The sequence below is a fragment of the Oncorhynchus mykiss genome, chromosome 11, assembly GCF_057628025.1.
Source record: "Oncorhynchus mykiss isolate SJ-2025 chromosome 11, ASM5762802v1, whole genome shotgun sequence".
Taxonomy (NCBI): domain Eukaryota; kingdom Metazoa; phylum Chordata; class Actinopteri; order Salmoniformes; family Salmonidae; genus Oncorhynchus; species Oncorhynchus mykiss.
Genome location: NC_143032.1, coordinates 24,034,737 through 24,049,607, shown reverse-complemented (window position 1 = coordinate 24,049,607; position 14,871 = coordinate 24,034,737). Strand labels below are relative to the sequence as shown.

At 41.6% G+C, this 14,871-nt stretch overlaps 1 protein-coding gene across 2 annotated transcripts in view; it reads left to right on the top strand.

Annotated features, from left to right (window-relative positions):
* Nucleotides 1–14,871, top strand: part of pde1ca (phosphodiesterase 1C, calmodulin-dependent a) — a 111,197-nt gene that overhangs the window by 68,078 nt on the left and 28,248 nt on the right. For both annotated transcript variants that reach the window (XM_090189768.1, XM_021620554.3), the window contains exons 3-7: nt 160–273; nt 2,001–2,183; nt 3,885–3,951; nt 8,056–8,172; nt 8,671–8,811. In XM_090189768.1, the coding sequence (XP_090045894.1) occupies nt 160–273; nt 2,001–2,183; nt 3,885–3,951; nt 8,056–8,172; nt 8,671–8,811 (622 nt within the window). The remainder of the gene's footprint in view (nt 1–159; nt 274–2,000; nt 2,184–3,884; nt 3,952–8,055; nt 8,173–8,670; nt 8,812–14,871) is intronic.

The window sequence follows — 14,871 nt, the reverse complement described above, 5'->3', positions numbered from 1 at the left end:
ATTCTGAAAAATAAGCCACGCTTAATAGGACATGCATAAAAACACACCTATTACGGCAATTGTTCTGCCAATACGGTGGCACAATCAAACTTTTGGTGCCTGCAACTGTTGAAGCATCAAAACTCATGAGATGTGTTATTTTTTGTTGCTTTTCTCCAGGTTGCGATGCTTGGTGAAACAGTTGGAACGAGGAGAGGCGTCCGTCGTCGACCTCAAGAAGAACTTGGAGTATGCAGCCTCAGTCCTGGAGTCTGTGTACATTGAGGAGACACGGTATGGATATCTTATTATTGGCACGACTGTCCAGTAGATTGGTCAAAGCCAGGATACACATTACATACAGTATCTGACATATTCTGTGTGAGCCGAGTTATTTCTCAAAAGGTTCTGTCCTATTGATGTTGTATGTATGTTCTCATTCTCCTTCTCTCTCTCCATCTCTCTCTTGCCCTCCTGCTCTTTCTCTCTCCCTTGTGGAAAAACCACGTGAATGTCACATGTGATCTTAGGTGAAATGAATGTCAAAAAGTGACAACAGGTAAAAGCAACAAGTGAAAACATGAAACTACAGATATGAAAACATTGAGCGCGTGAAAACATGATCTGATGTGAAGTACATGTGACAACATGAGGACCCACATTTTCAACAAGTGATACCATGAAACTACACATTTGATAACATTTGAACATTTAAAACTTGTAAAACTTCAACATGTAACATGAACATGAACATGTAAAACTTCAAGTTGGATTTTAACATGTGAATGTTTTTCATGTGAAAGGTGAAAGGCTAATTCTATTTTCACATGAAGCTTTTTCACATGAAAATTAAATTCCACATGTGAGATTTAGGTTTTCACATATGAAAATTATAATTTTCACACATGAAATATTTAAAACATGTTATTCCCCTCACATGCGAAAAGGTGGTGTTAACATGAGAACTCTAATTTAAAAGATGTGAAAATGCGATTTCACATGTGAAACATTTCACATGTGTTTTTTGGATAAGAAGTGATGAAATGGTATGGGGGTTTTAAGGTAGGTGGTGAAATAGTGTAAACATCTTTAATCAATATGATTACACTTGACACTTAGTGCTGACCTTTCAATATGACCCCACCTGGGATTTGGGGTACGCTGATCTTTCTGATGCCCCACAAAGTTTTCATTTTCAGAAGTCTCCTACAGATTCATTACCTATAATACATCTCTGCACTGCTAATTCAGTTAATCGGTTTATTCTCTTATCATTGATTTCATTGACTTTGTATTTTTGACCAAAGTGTTGAAATACAGGGGAAATTAGTTATTGACACCGACATGGTGACATAGCAGGAAGATCGGAATGCCATGAACCAAAAGGTTGTAAGTTCAAATCCCAGATGAGGACATGTTGAATAATAATTACAGTATAAATAAACATGAACAATGTTATCATGTGTCTAATATGTAAGTTGAAAACACTGCAACCTCGTGACGTTCCAGGGACATCATAATGAATGATTTATTTTTTTATGCAGGGCATCACCTGTGAAATATCATGTGAAAAATATCCACGTGAAGTTTCATTTGAAATATCATCACATGGTTTTTCAGTAAGGTCTCAATCTCTCTCTCTCGCTCTCTCTCGCTCTCTCTCTCTCTCTCTCTCTCTGTATTGCCCTCTCTCTCTCCCTCCTCTGTCTACACATATTTGTTAGAGAGAAAAAGAGCAGAATTGGGTTTTAATTAAGAACTTATCAAGTGCCAAAACAAAGTAGTTATTTTAACTTGATTAAAACATTATTGATGAGAAGAGATAAGCCCTGCTGTGTGTGTGTGTGTGTGTGTGTGTGTGTGTGTGTGTGTGTGTGGTGTGGTGTGGTGTGTGTGTGTGTGTGTGCGTGTGTGCGTGTGTGCGTGTGTGTGTGTGTGTTTGTGAGTGCGCGTGTGTGTGTGCTTCCATGCGTGTATTTGGACATACATGTGTGTCTGCGTGTGTCCGTCCCTCTCCGCAGGCGATTGGTGGACACGGAGGATGAGCTCAGTGACATCCAGTCAGACTCTGTGCCGTCAGAGGTTCGTGATTGGCTGGCCTCCACCTTCACGCGTCAGATGGGTCTGATGCTGCGCCGGACCGAAGAGAAACCACGCTTCCGCAGCATCGTACACGCAGTGCAGGCTGGGATATTTGTTGAGAGGTTAGTTTGTTATCCAATGTCCTCCGAACATGTAGCATGTTTACTAAACTGGGAGATCAGCACTGACAGTAACACACTCTCAGTGTATTTGTGAAGAGGTAGATTATCCTACAAATACACGAGATCTCCAAAAGTCGTCAAACATCTCATTCCAAAATCATAGGTAATAATATGGAATTGGTCCACCCTTTGCTGCTATAACATTCTCCACTCTTCTGGGAAGACTTTCCACTAGATGTTGGAACATTGCTGCAGGGGCATCCATTCAGCCACAAGAGCATTAGTGAGGTCGGGCACTGATGTTGGGCGATTAGGCCTGTCTCGCAGTCGATGTTCCAATTCATCCCAAAGGTGTTCGATGGGGTTGAGGTCAGGGCTCTAAGCAGGCTAGTCAAGTTCTTCCACACTGATCTCGACACACCATTTCAGTATGGAACTCGCTTTGTGCATGGGGGCAATGTTATGCTAAAACAGGAAAGTTTGTTGCCACAAAGTTGAAAGCACAGAATTGTCTAGAATATCATTGTATGCTGTAGCTTTAAGATTTCCCTTCACTGGAACTAAGGGGCCTAGCCTGAATCATGGAAAATAGCCCCAGACCAATATTCCTCATCCACCAAACTTTACAGTTGGTACTATGCTTTCGGACAGGTAGTGTTCTCCTGGCATCCGCCAAACCCAGATTCATCCATTGGACTGCCAGATGGTGAAGCATGATTCATCCCTCTAGAGAACGTGTTTACACTGCTCCAGAGTCCAATGGCGGAGAGCTTTACACCACTCCAGCCGATGCTTAGCATTGTGCATGGTGATCTTAGGCTTGTATGCACCTGCTCGGCCATGGAAACCCATTTCATGCAGCTCTTGAAGAACAGTTATTGTGCTTACGTTGCTTACAGAAGCAGTTTGGAACTGCTGAATTTTTACGTGCTACGCGCTTCAGTGATCCTGTTCTGTGAGCTTGTGTGGCCTAACACTTCGCGGCTCAACCTTTATTACTCCCAGATGTTTCCACTTCACAATAACAGCACTTACAGTTGCCCGGGGCAGCTCTAGCAGGGCAGATACTTGACAAACTGACTTGTTCTAACTTCCTTACTACTTCTAACTTCCTTCATACTGGACACAGAGACATACAAATGGTATCCATAAGTTCCTCTGCCTCTGGGGAAGTAGATTAAGGGCCTTGTTTTCAACAGCATGATGTATCCCTTTAATGGATGGGAGTACCATATTTTGGCCAACTGTCAATGGAGCCATCAAAGTATTTTCAAAGTAATTTTGTCCTGTAGAGAATGCCTTATCATAAAGAACCATACAGGAAAGTGTCTGCATCCAGCATCCAGCAATCTCTGCCCAAGTCCTGGGTGGGTGTATTTGATAGCATACAGTATGTATCAGTTTCACAGTAGAAGGGTAAACCCCAGCCTAGATGATAAGAATTGGGAAGGTCAACCTTCACATCCCTGTTGTGAGGTATTTCCCCCAGAACCATCCTCCCCATACCTATGAAATGCTAATACCACAAGCCATCTCCCCACATCCACCTCCACCAATCAGTGGTCCTTGGCTCTCTGGGTGTCCTAACATTGTGTGTGTGTGTGTATGTGTGTGTGTGTGTGAGTGCGTGCGCGTGTGTGTGTGTGTGTGCGTGTGTGTGTGCGTGTGTGTGTGTGTGTGTGTGTTATCTCTCCCTGACAGGATGTACCGCCGGACGTCCAACATGGTGGGATTAAGCTATCCGCCCAGCGTGATCACGGTGCTCAAGGTATTAAGAACCGCGTCCTGGCACGGACGGCGATAGGCCAACAATTCAGGGTGAAGTCTGAGATAGTCCAACGGGGTGGAGGGGAGAGAGGGTCAGGTCTGCGATGTACACCGGGCAACCAAGATAAAACAGTACATCATTCACAACTTCACCCTATTTCATACACAGTATGATGGAATAGATACGTGTAGAATCACAGTACATACAGACCGCATGCTTTCATTTCAAGTCATTCTCTTCCGATGCCAGAACACACGGGGGTAAAAGCTGCATTTGACAAAAATACAATTTATTTTTACTATTGAATGGCTGTCCTGTAATGAGTAATCATTTGTGTCCCGGTTACTGAAAACATGACCTATTCCCATGCAAAAGAACACAAGGTATTAATACTCTGCTGATCTTATAGAAGGGATTTTCATGTAATGTGTTGTTGTTATTGCTGTGTAATAGTGGCGTAGCGTGCCATGTTTTCATGCCTCATGACGTAATGACTCTTCATCTGCAGAGAGAGATGACCGAATTAGAGTTTTGTTTGATCTGTTTAATCTGGTGTGAAGATAAAGTGGATCTCTCTCTTTCTCTGCTATCGTCACACACACACACACACACACACACACACACACACACACACACACACACACACACACACACACACACACACACACACACACACACACACACACACACACACACACACACACAGCACCTAACCATCTGGGTAACCCTAACCGGTTGCTCAGATGCAAAGGGGTCAATTAGAGGTCAATAGTGTGTTGTGTTTTATGCATATCATAAATTATGACATGTGGTCTCCCGTGGGGTTTGGGTTCAACACCTCGTTCCTACCCCATCAGTAAGATGAACTAAACTGTCTCATGACATGCACTGTTTCTATTTCATAACTATACAAAACTGTACAACAACCGTTAACCTAAACCTTGAGAGGTCGGAATCCATACCAAACCAGGAAAAGCCAGTCGAATGAAAACCAGGACTCTGTGTCATAAACATACTGGACCAGCCCTGCACAGTTTAGACCAATGTACTGATAGCATGGTGGATTGACAATCTGGCAATTCTGGTAAATGCCAGATGGGCTGGAATTGTTTTGATGTTGGGTGGGCTGATCGAAATTGACACACACCCCAAAAAATGTATCTGTTATACTAATCAGTGGGAAACAGCCGGGCCCCCCTCCCACAATGGGCCAGCCTGGTTTTCTGAAAGAGTGAGCTGAGGTCACACAAACTCACATTCAAAGTCAAATGTGGCATCAGCAAAAATACCTGCTCAGACTCTGTCATCAGACAGTCAAGATCATGGATCGTAAAAAAAAATATTGAAGGGTGCCTATAAACTTAGAAAGAGCAAAGTCTACATTGTCACCCCATTTTTTGGGTGGCTAAAACTATGATTTGGTGCATTATCTTCATGATTCCTGTAATGAAAGTTTCTGCCCTGCCCCTGTGCCTGCGCCCTCCCAAGCGCTCGAGAGAAAGATGTGTTCTGATCATATAACATTTCAAAATGCAATTGACGGAAAAACACCGCTTTGGGAGCTTCGTCCCCTTGTCCCTGCTGGAGAGAGGAAGGTCTCAGCTTCCTGTGGGCATTTTTTCTCTCAACACTCAATATTCAGCTCAATAGCAACTATGTATTTTACAACCAAGATATTTGATATGGCTTTGAGATATGGAGTGCCGTGCCAACAACTGCAACGTTTCTTGTTTGGAAATAACATTTACTGTTGGATCAATACATGGGTATAAAATACAATTACATCTGTAGTCCTATTTTAACCTCTAGCACTTAGCCATCCCGGATCCGGGATCGTGAATACAGCCTCAAGCTCATTACCATAACGCAACGTTAACTATTCATGAAAATCGCTAATGAAATGAAAGAAATATGCTAGCTCTCAAGCTTAGCCTTTTGTTAACAACACTGTCATCTCAGATTTTCAAAATATGCTTCTCAACCATAGGAAAACAATCATTTGTGTAACAGTAGCTAGCTAGCGTAGCATTTAGCTTTAGCGTTAGCGTTAGCATTCAGCAGGCAACATTTTCACAAAAACCAGAAAAGCATTCAAATAAAATAATTTACCTTTGAAGAACTTCAGATGTTTTCAATGAGGAGACTGTTAGATAGCAAATGTTCAGTTTTTCCTGAAAGATTATTTGTTTAGGAGAAATCGCTCCGTTTGGTGCGTCACGTTTGGCTACCAAAAAAACCCGAAAATCCAGTCATCAAAACGCCGAACTTTTTTCCAAATTAACTCCATAATATCGACTGAAACATGGCAAACGTTGTTTAGAACCAACCCTCAAGGTGTTTTTCACATATCTCTTCGATGATATATCGTTCGTGGAAGTTTGCTTTCTCTCCTGAATCCCAGGAGAAAATGCCCGCACCTGAAGATTACGCACCAATTTAGACAAAGGACACCGGGCGGAACCCTGGAAAATGTAGTCTCTTATGGCCAATCTTCCAATTATATGCCTACAAATACGTCACAATGCTGCAGACGTCTTGAAGAAACGACAGAAAGGGCAGGCTCGTTCGTGGTGCATTCACAGCCATATAAGGAGACAATGGAAAACAGAGCTTCAGAAATTCTGCTCATTTCCTGTTTGAAGTTTCATCTTGGTTTCGCCTGTAGCATGAGTTCTGTGGCACTCACAGATAATATCTTTGCAGTTTTGGAAACGTCAGACTGTTTTCTTTCCAAATTATATACATTTCTTTCCAAATTATATACATAGTCGAGCATCTTTTTGTGACAAAATATTGTGCTTAAAACGGGCACGTTTTTTAATCCAATAATGAAATAGCGCCCCCATAGACTCAGACTTGGAAGCGCGTGCAGTGATGTGGGCTTGTGTGGATAAAATGCCAGGACCAAACTCTTGTCCCAGGCCGCCCACGGCTGGCAACAATCCTTACCGATGATGTGATATCATCATGCCTCACCTTATGAATCCTTCACTGGCTGGCTTGACTGTTATTAGATTTCTTCCAGCTATCTCACAGAGCTATTTTCTTCTGATTCTACTCTAAAACCGCTAAATAACACAGTGTTGAAATGAAAAGCTCTGTTGGCTACTTACCCCCGTTCCTTCTGTATTCAGCCTGCTGTCCTGACCTGTCATTCACACGGAGACTGGACAACTTGGCTTAGTCATCTTTGAGCCAACTTTCTTCCTCTCTCTCTCTCTCTCTCTCTCTCTCTCTCTCTCTCTCTCTCTCTCTCTCTCTTTCTCCCTCTGCCCTTCTCGCTCGCTCCAGACCATCTCTCTCTCTCTCTCCATCTCCATCTCTCTCTTTCAGTATGCCTGCAGGCTGTGTAAGCCAGTGGCGGGAGACAGAGATGGAGAGCAGGCGAAAACTTCCAATTTAAAGATTTAAATCTTTAATGTGTTGTAATTCAAATGGTCCTGTACCAGACATGCCAGAAGAACTCCACAGAACTTTGTTGGAAAGAGAGAGAGAGGGAGGGATTGAGGGAGGGAGGGAGTTGTATAGAGAATGAGAGAGAGATGGGGGAGTGAGGGAGGGAGAGAGAATGGGGAGTGATGGAAAGAGAGGGAGTGAGAGGCAATGGGGGATAGAAGGAGCGAGAGAGAGAATGGGAAGTGATGGAGAGAGAAAGGGGGAGTAAGGTAGAGAGAGAGAATAATCGTAGTAATAACTCACCTTTAGCTGTACATGGGGATTCTGTTCTTGTTCGTTATTACTGAGATTCATGTTATGACTGCTAACAACCCCTGGCTTTAAATTCATGTAACATACTGTATCATCAAACAAACTAGAAATAACGTCTGATGTAAAAACATGCCTACTTACCTCTGAGACTTAATGTATTTTGATTTAGACTCCATGCTTTTCAAATGGTCATGCAGGCTTTCAATAAGGTGCATTTATTGTGAAATAACACTTGAATATAGCAATATAAAGGAAAATAACATGTATGAGATGCACAACATTTTCATTTTTATAAGACACTCCCTCCCTGCTCCTCCTCAATGATTTGCTTTACAGACACATTCATATCTGATATAGTCTTTCAATACTTGTTCTGACAATGACTCCCTCTCGCAGCACGTGGACATGTGGTCTTTTGACGTGTTTGCCCTGAATGACGCGAGTGGGGACCACGCGTTGAAATTCATATTCTACGAGCTGCTCACAAGATATGACCTCATCAATCGCTTCAAGGTAAGCTGATCAGAACTGGACTGCATCTCATTCTCTCCCACTCCCTTATCTACCCCCCCCCCCCCCCTTCCCCCTGTGGGCATTGATGAGTGACGTTCTTTTAAGTCGATTTTAATTCCATTGTATCAGAAGGTCTCAGAGGTTGTACGACTATCTGGACCTGCATCACAAGGATATCAAAGTCTGTGGTGATAAATGCATAGCAACAAATACCCATTTAACAATTTTGGCTCAGGGAGAAGGGAATCAATTGCTTCAATAAAGATGTTCTCTCCTCCTCCTCTTCATCTTGACTGATTGGAAAATACTTGGTGAAAACACTATGGTTGAAGCTCATCATTAGGCTGGTCAACTATTTCAGATCGCCACAATGAAGGACAGGAGGCGATGAGAGGAAGTAACTTTTTAGCTGAGAAAAAGCCAATCTGTGTAAGAGCGAGAATGAGAGATTTCCCTCGGGTCACTGGCTGAGCTCTGTTGTTTTCGTTTGTTGTTCAGATCCCTATCTCTGCCCTGGTGTCCTTTGTGGAAGCCTTGGAGGTGGGCTACAGCAAACATAAGAATCCCTACCATAACTTGATGCATGCTGCAGACGTCACGCAGACAGTACACTATCTATTATTGAAGACGGGCATGGTGGTAAGAGACATTTTATTTTAATTTGTGTGTCTGCTTGCTTTACATGCGTGTGCGTGCATGTGTGTGTGCGTGTGCCTCCTAAGGTGTGTGTGTCCACAGGAGGGTACCTGCAGTATTCTTGTTTGATTAAGTCTGACCCACACTCTATCAGCTGTATTTATGACGCCATGGAGGCAGTCAGTCAGCAGCCACCCTCCTGCCTACAGGCCATGTCGTAGAGTCAGTCAGCAGCTACCCTCCTGCCTGCAGGCCATATCATAAGTCAGTTAGCAGCTACCCTCCTGCCTTCAGGCCATATCGTAAAGGCAGTCAGTCAGCAGCTACTCCTGCCTTCAGGCCATGTCGTAGAGGCAGTCAGTCAGCAGCTACCCTCCTGCCTTCAGGCCATATCGTAGAGGCAGTCAGTCAGCAGCCACCCTCCTGCCTGCAGGCCATGACAGTAGCGGTGCGTGGGTAAAATCACTGGGGAAGCCAAGCCAGGAAAGAAAAGCCATATTACAACCTACTGTATGTGTTGTGATAATTGCATTGTTTGCTCTATAACCTGTTAGTTCATGTCCCCTTGCTACTGTGATATATAGGCCTAAGGCCGAGACAATAAGACAACACAATAAATTCAACCACACCTTTGTTTCTTCACAAAACCGGAGAGCAACCTGTCTGGTGAAGTCCACAAAGCATATTGCATGTAACTAACAGTTACATGACCTACAGCATGGTCAATCAAGTTAATACAGCATGGTCAATCAAGTTAATACAGCATGGTCAATCAAGTTAATACAGAATGATCAATCAAGTTAATACAGCATGATCAATCAAGTTAATACAGCATGGTCAATCAAGTTAATACAGCATGGTCAATCAAGTTAATACAGCATGGTCAATCAAGTTAATACAGCATGGTCAATCAAGTTAATACAGCATGGTCAATCAAGTTAATACAGCATGGTCAATCAAGTTAATACAGCATGGTCAATCAAGTTAATACAGAATGATCAATCAAGTTAATACAGCATGATCAATCAAGTTAATACAACATGGTCAATCAAGTTAATACAGCATGATCAATCAAGCTAATACAGCATGATCAATCAAGTTAATACAGCATGGTCAATCAAGTTAATACAGCATGATCAATCAAGTTAATCTTTCCAAAATGTTTTGACTACTAAACAACTATTGATTTGAAAAACACTGGAGAGTCACTGCAAGTCGCAAAGACAATAGGAGCTGCATCCTCTATTCCAACACCATTTCAACTTCAACATCTCAACGTAATTTAATAAGCTATGTTTAGTCTAATACAGTGACAACTAAAAGATTCCCCCCCAAAATTCTACGTAATCTAAATATCATGACTGTCCATAGCACTGATTTCTGTGTGTGTGTGTGTGTGTGTGTGTGTGTGTGTGTGTGTGTGTGTGTGTGTGTGTGTGTGTGTGTGTGTGTGTGTGTGTGTGTGTGTGTGTGTGTGTGTGTGTGTGTGTGTGTGTGTGTGTGTGTGTGTGTGTGTGTGTGTGTTTGTGTGTGTGTGTGCGTGTGTGTGTGTGTGTAAGTAGAAAAAAACATGTTGACTCACCCTACTTATAGAGAAGCGCCAATGACATCCTCCTCTCTTTCATGTTGCTGAAACGGTCTATGACTCTGTCATACAGTGCACACTTTTAGTTTTTGTTGTCCTGAATCAATCAAATCAGATATATTTATAAGGTCATTTTTACATCAGCAGATGTCACAAAGTGCATATACAGAAACACAGCCTAAAACCCCAAACAGCAGGCAATGCAGATGTAGAAGCACAGTGGCTGGGAACAACTCCTTAGAAAGGCAGGAACCTAGGAAGAAACCTAGAGAGGAACCAGGCTCTGAGGGGTGGCCAGTCCTCCTCCTGCTGTTCCGGATGGAGATTATAAGGGTACATGGCCCTTCAGGCCAGATCGTTGGCTAATTGGCTAAAATGCTTACTCACTAGCCTAGCTTCCTTTCATGGGTAACAATTAGCCAGCTAGTTATTAGCCTACATCTAGCTAAATATTGAACTTCCATCCTCTCAGGCCAGAGGCACAATGTATGAATTTATGGCTGGATCAGAATTGGCACTATAATTATTGGCCAGTATGGAGAATTAAGTAAACCCCTCCCCCATGGACCCCACCCCCCCACCACTACCACCATCCACTCTGACCTCATCCTGATCTCTCTCTCTCCTCTCTTTTACTCGCCTATCTCTTTTTCTCTCTCATCCCCACCTCTGCCGCCTCTCTCTCTAAATGCTCTCCCTCTACCTACTCTCCCTCTCAAGTGAAATAGATAATAGACAAAGGTGAAATAAACTATAAAAATGAACAGTAAACATTACACTCATAAAAGTTCCCAAAGAATAGAGGCATTTCAAATGTCATATTATGGCTATATACAGTGTTGTAATAATATGCACATAGTTCAAGTACAAAAGGGAAAATAAATCAGCATAAATATCAGTTGTATTTACAATGGTGGATGTTCTTCACTGGTTTCCCTTTTTCTTGTTGCAACAAGTCAAAAATATTGCTGCTGTGATTGCACACTGTGGTATTTCACCCAATAGATATAAGATATATGAACATTTGAATTGTTTTTGAATTCTTTGTGGGCCTGTGTAATCTGAGGGAAATATGTGTCTCTAATATGGTCAAATATTTGCCAAGAGGTTAGGAAGTGCATCTCAATTTCCCCTTGCATTTGTGGGCAGTGTGCACATAGCCTGTTTTCTCTTGAGAGCCAGGTCTGCCTACGGCGGCTTCTCTCAATAGCAAGGCTATGGTTACTGAATCTGTACATAGTCAAAGCTTTCCTTAATTTTGGGTCAGTCACAGTGGTCAGGTATTCTGCCACTGTGTCCTCTCTGTTTAGTGTCAAAAAGCATTCTAGTTTGCTCGGTTGTTTTGTTAATTATTTCCAATTTGTCAAATAATTATATTTTCTCATGATTTGGTTGGGTCTAATTGTGTTGCTGTCCTGGGGCTCTGTGGTGTCTGTTTGTGTTTGCGAAGAGAGCCCCAGGACCAGCTTGCTTGGGGGCTCTTCTCCAGGTTTATTTCTCTGTAGGTGATGGCTTTGTTATGGAAGGTTATGGATTTTGATAATTAGCGGGTACTGGCCAAATTCTGCTCTGCATGCATTATTTTGTGTTTTACATAGTACACTGAGGATATTTTTTGCAAAATTCTGCATGCAGTCTCAATTTGGTGTAAGTCCTATTTTGTGAATTCTTGGTTGGTGAGCGGACTCCAGATCTCACAACAATAAAGGGCAATTGGTTCTATAACTGATTCAAGTATTTTTAGTCAGATCCTAATAGGTGTGTCAAATTGTATGTTCCTTTTGATGGCCCTTCTTGCCTTGTCTCCCAGATTGCTCACAGCTTTGTGGAAGTTACCTGTGGCGCTGATGTTTAGGCTCAAGCTGCATCCCTGTCTCACCCCATGTCCCTGTGGAAAGAAATGTGTTTGTTGTTTGCCAATTTGAACCGCACACTTGTTGTTTGTGTACATGTATTTTTATAACGTCATATGTTTTTTCCCAACACTGCTTTTCATCCATTTTTATAGCAGAACCTCATGCCAAATTGAGTTAAAAAAACATTTGAAATCAACAAAGCATGAGAAGACTTTGCCTTTGTTTTGGTTTGTTTGTTTGTTAATTAGGGTGTGCAGGGTGAAAACGTGGTCTGTCATATGGTAATTTGGTAAAAATCCAATTTGACATTTGCTCAGTACATTGTTTTCACTGAGGAAATGTAAGAGTCTGCTGTTAATGATAATGCAGAGGATTTTTACTAAGTTTGCTGTTGACACATGCCACGGTAGTTATTGGGGTCAAATTTGTCTCCACTTTTGTGGATTGGGGTGATCTGTCCTTGGTTCCAAATATTGGGGAAGATGCCAGAGCTGAGGATGATGTTGAAAAGTTTAAGTATAGCCAATTGGAATTTGTGTCTGTATATTTTATCATTTAATTTAGGATACCATCAACACCACAGGCCTTTTTGGGTTGTAGGGTTTGTATTTTGTCCTGTAGTTAATTTAATGTAATTGTAGAATCCAGTGGGATCTGGTAGACTTTAATAGTTGATTATAAGATTTGTATTTTATCATGTATATGTTTTTGCTGTTTGTTCTTTGTTACAGGGCCAAAAGGATTGGAGAAGTGGTTTATCCATACATCTCCGTTTTGGATAATAACTCTTTGTGTTGTTGTTTGTTTAGTGTGTTTCAAATTTCTCAGAAGTGGGTACATTCTATGGATTCTTCAATTACATTGAGCTGATTTCTGGCATGCTGTTACTTATTTTTCTGTAGTGTATTTCTGTATTGTTTTTTGTGATTCACCATAGTGAAAGCGAAGGCTCAGGTTTTCTGGGTCTCTATGTTTTTGGTTGGATTTCTTTCTTAGGTTTTTGCATTCTTCATCAAACCGTTTGTCATTGTTGTTCATTTTCTTAGGTTGTCTGCTTTTTAAATTTGATAGGGAAGCTGAGAGGCAAATATACTGCGAAGTTTACACCTTTACTATTACAGTGAAATGTTTTGTCCAGGAAGTTGTTGCTTTCTCTCTCCCCGCCTCGCTCTCTCTCTGACCTCATGATATGCTCCCCACTGAGACTTCATTGATCCTGGTCCTGAGTTAATCTCTCCTGACTGTTGGGTATTCATTTCTGTCACCTCCCTGCTACCCGGTCATTAACCACCCAGTGATATGTAACTGTTTAATGGTCTTTCGGATGATTCATGGCTGATGATGTGTGGAGGTATGAATGATGATGTGAGGGGCAAGGGTTATGATCCGCGAAAGATGTCATAGTCACCCTTGCAGCGGTTGGATTCCCATTGGTTTGATTCCAAATGTGCCGCTTACACATTGCCCCATTGGATCCTCATTGGTCCAATCAATGTGCTGGCAAAAGCATATTTGTTTTTTAGTATATCGCCACTGAGGGGTGGCATAGGTTTTGTCCCAAATGGTGCCCTATTCCTTACATACTGTAGTGCAATACTTTTAACCAGAGCCCTATGTGCCCTTGTAAAAAGTAGTGCACTACAAAGGGAATAGGGTGTCATTTGGGAAGGAGCCATAGCCTGGCTGGGTGCCCGAAATGACAGCTTGGTTTTTGGAGCTCTCTCTCTGACACCTTTAAATCCACAGGAAAGCCTGTAAAACTGTCAGCAGGGTTTATGAGGTGCTGGAATCATCACTGTTATCAAAATGTGGATGCAGCACATTCATAATAACCATAAAGCCGCTGTCTCTGTCATAAACTAATTTCAAATTGCCAACAAATGCCGTAAAATAAACTTTTACTGCATAGAGCCTGCATATTAAGGCATGAAATCATGTAAAAGCAAGTGTGAGTTAATAAAGCTATGAAGGACAGTGTAAAAAGAGAAGAGTAATTGTAGTTTACAAGAAGGATAAAGGGGCAATCAGCAGTTGCTACATCATTTTTTACTTTTAATAAATACTTATTGATTATTGAAGATTATAACCTAAAAATGTACCCCGTCAAAATCCAAAATTGAAGTTTGTTTTACTCCAATGTTTGTTAGCAAAGTAAATGTAAATAAACACTATATAGCCTCAACGCATGGTTAACATTAGAACCGCTGGGCCTCAGAGGGACCCCCCTGCTAAGTGTAATTAATACATTTCATATATGCTATCCTTCAAATAATAATTTAGTTGGGTTCATGAAGGTGTTAGGTAACATTAGAATGCATTTTTCCCCCAATTCAAATAACAAAATAGCATTTTCATTAGTCTATGTTACTGTAAAATTTTAAAAAAACACAAATGAAACTGTTCAATAAATAGTATTTGTGAACTATGAAACAGAAACCATATGTGTTGGAACATGGTAACAGTTTATTTTTATATATACTGTATGTATTTATTTTTACAAAATACCCCAACCACAAAGACCCATGCTAGGTCAGCAAAATGCGTGGTCAAATGATGAAAACAGTAGCCTAAACATCATCATAAGGGTCAAGTGTGCTTGATAAATAGTTAAAATCACCCCAA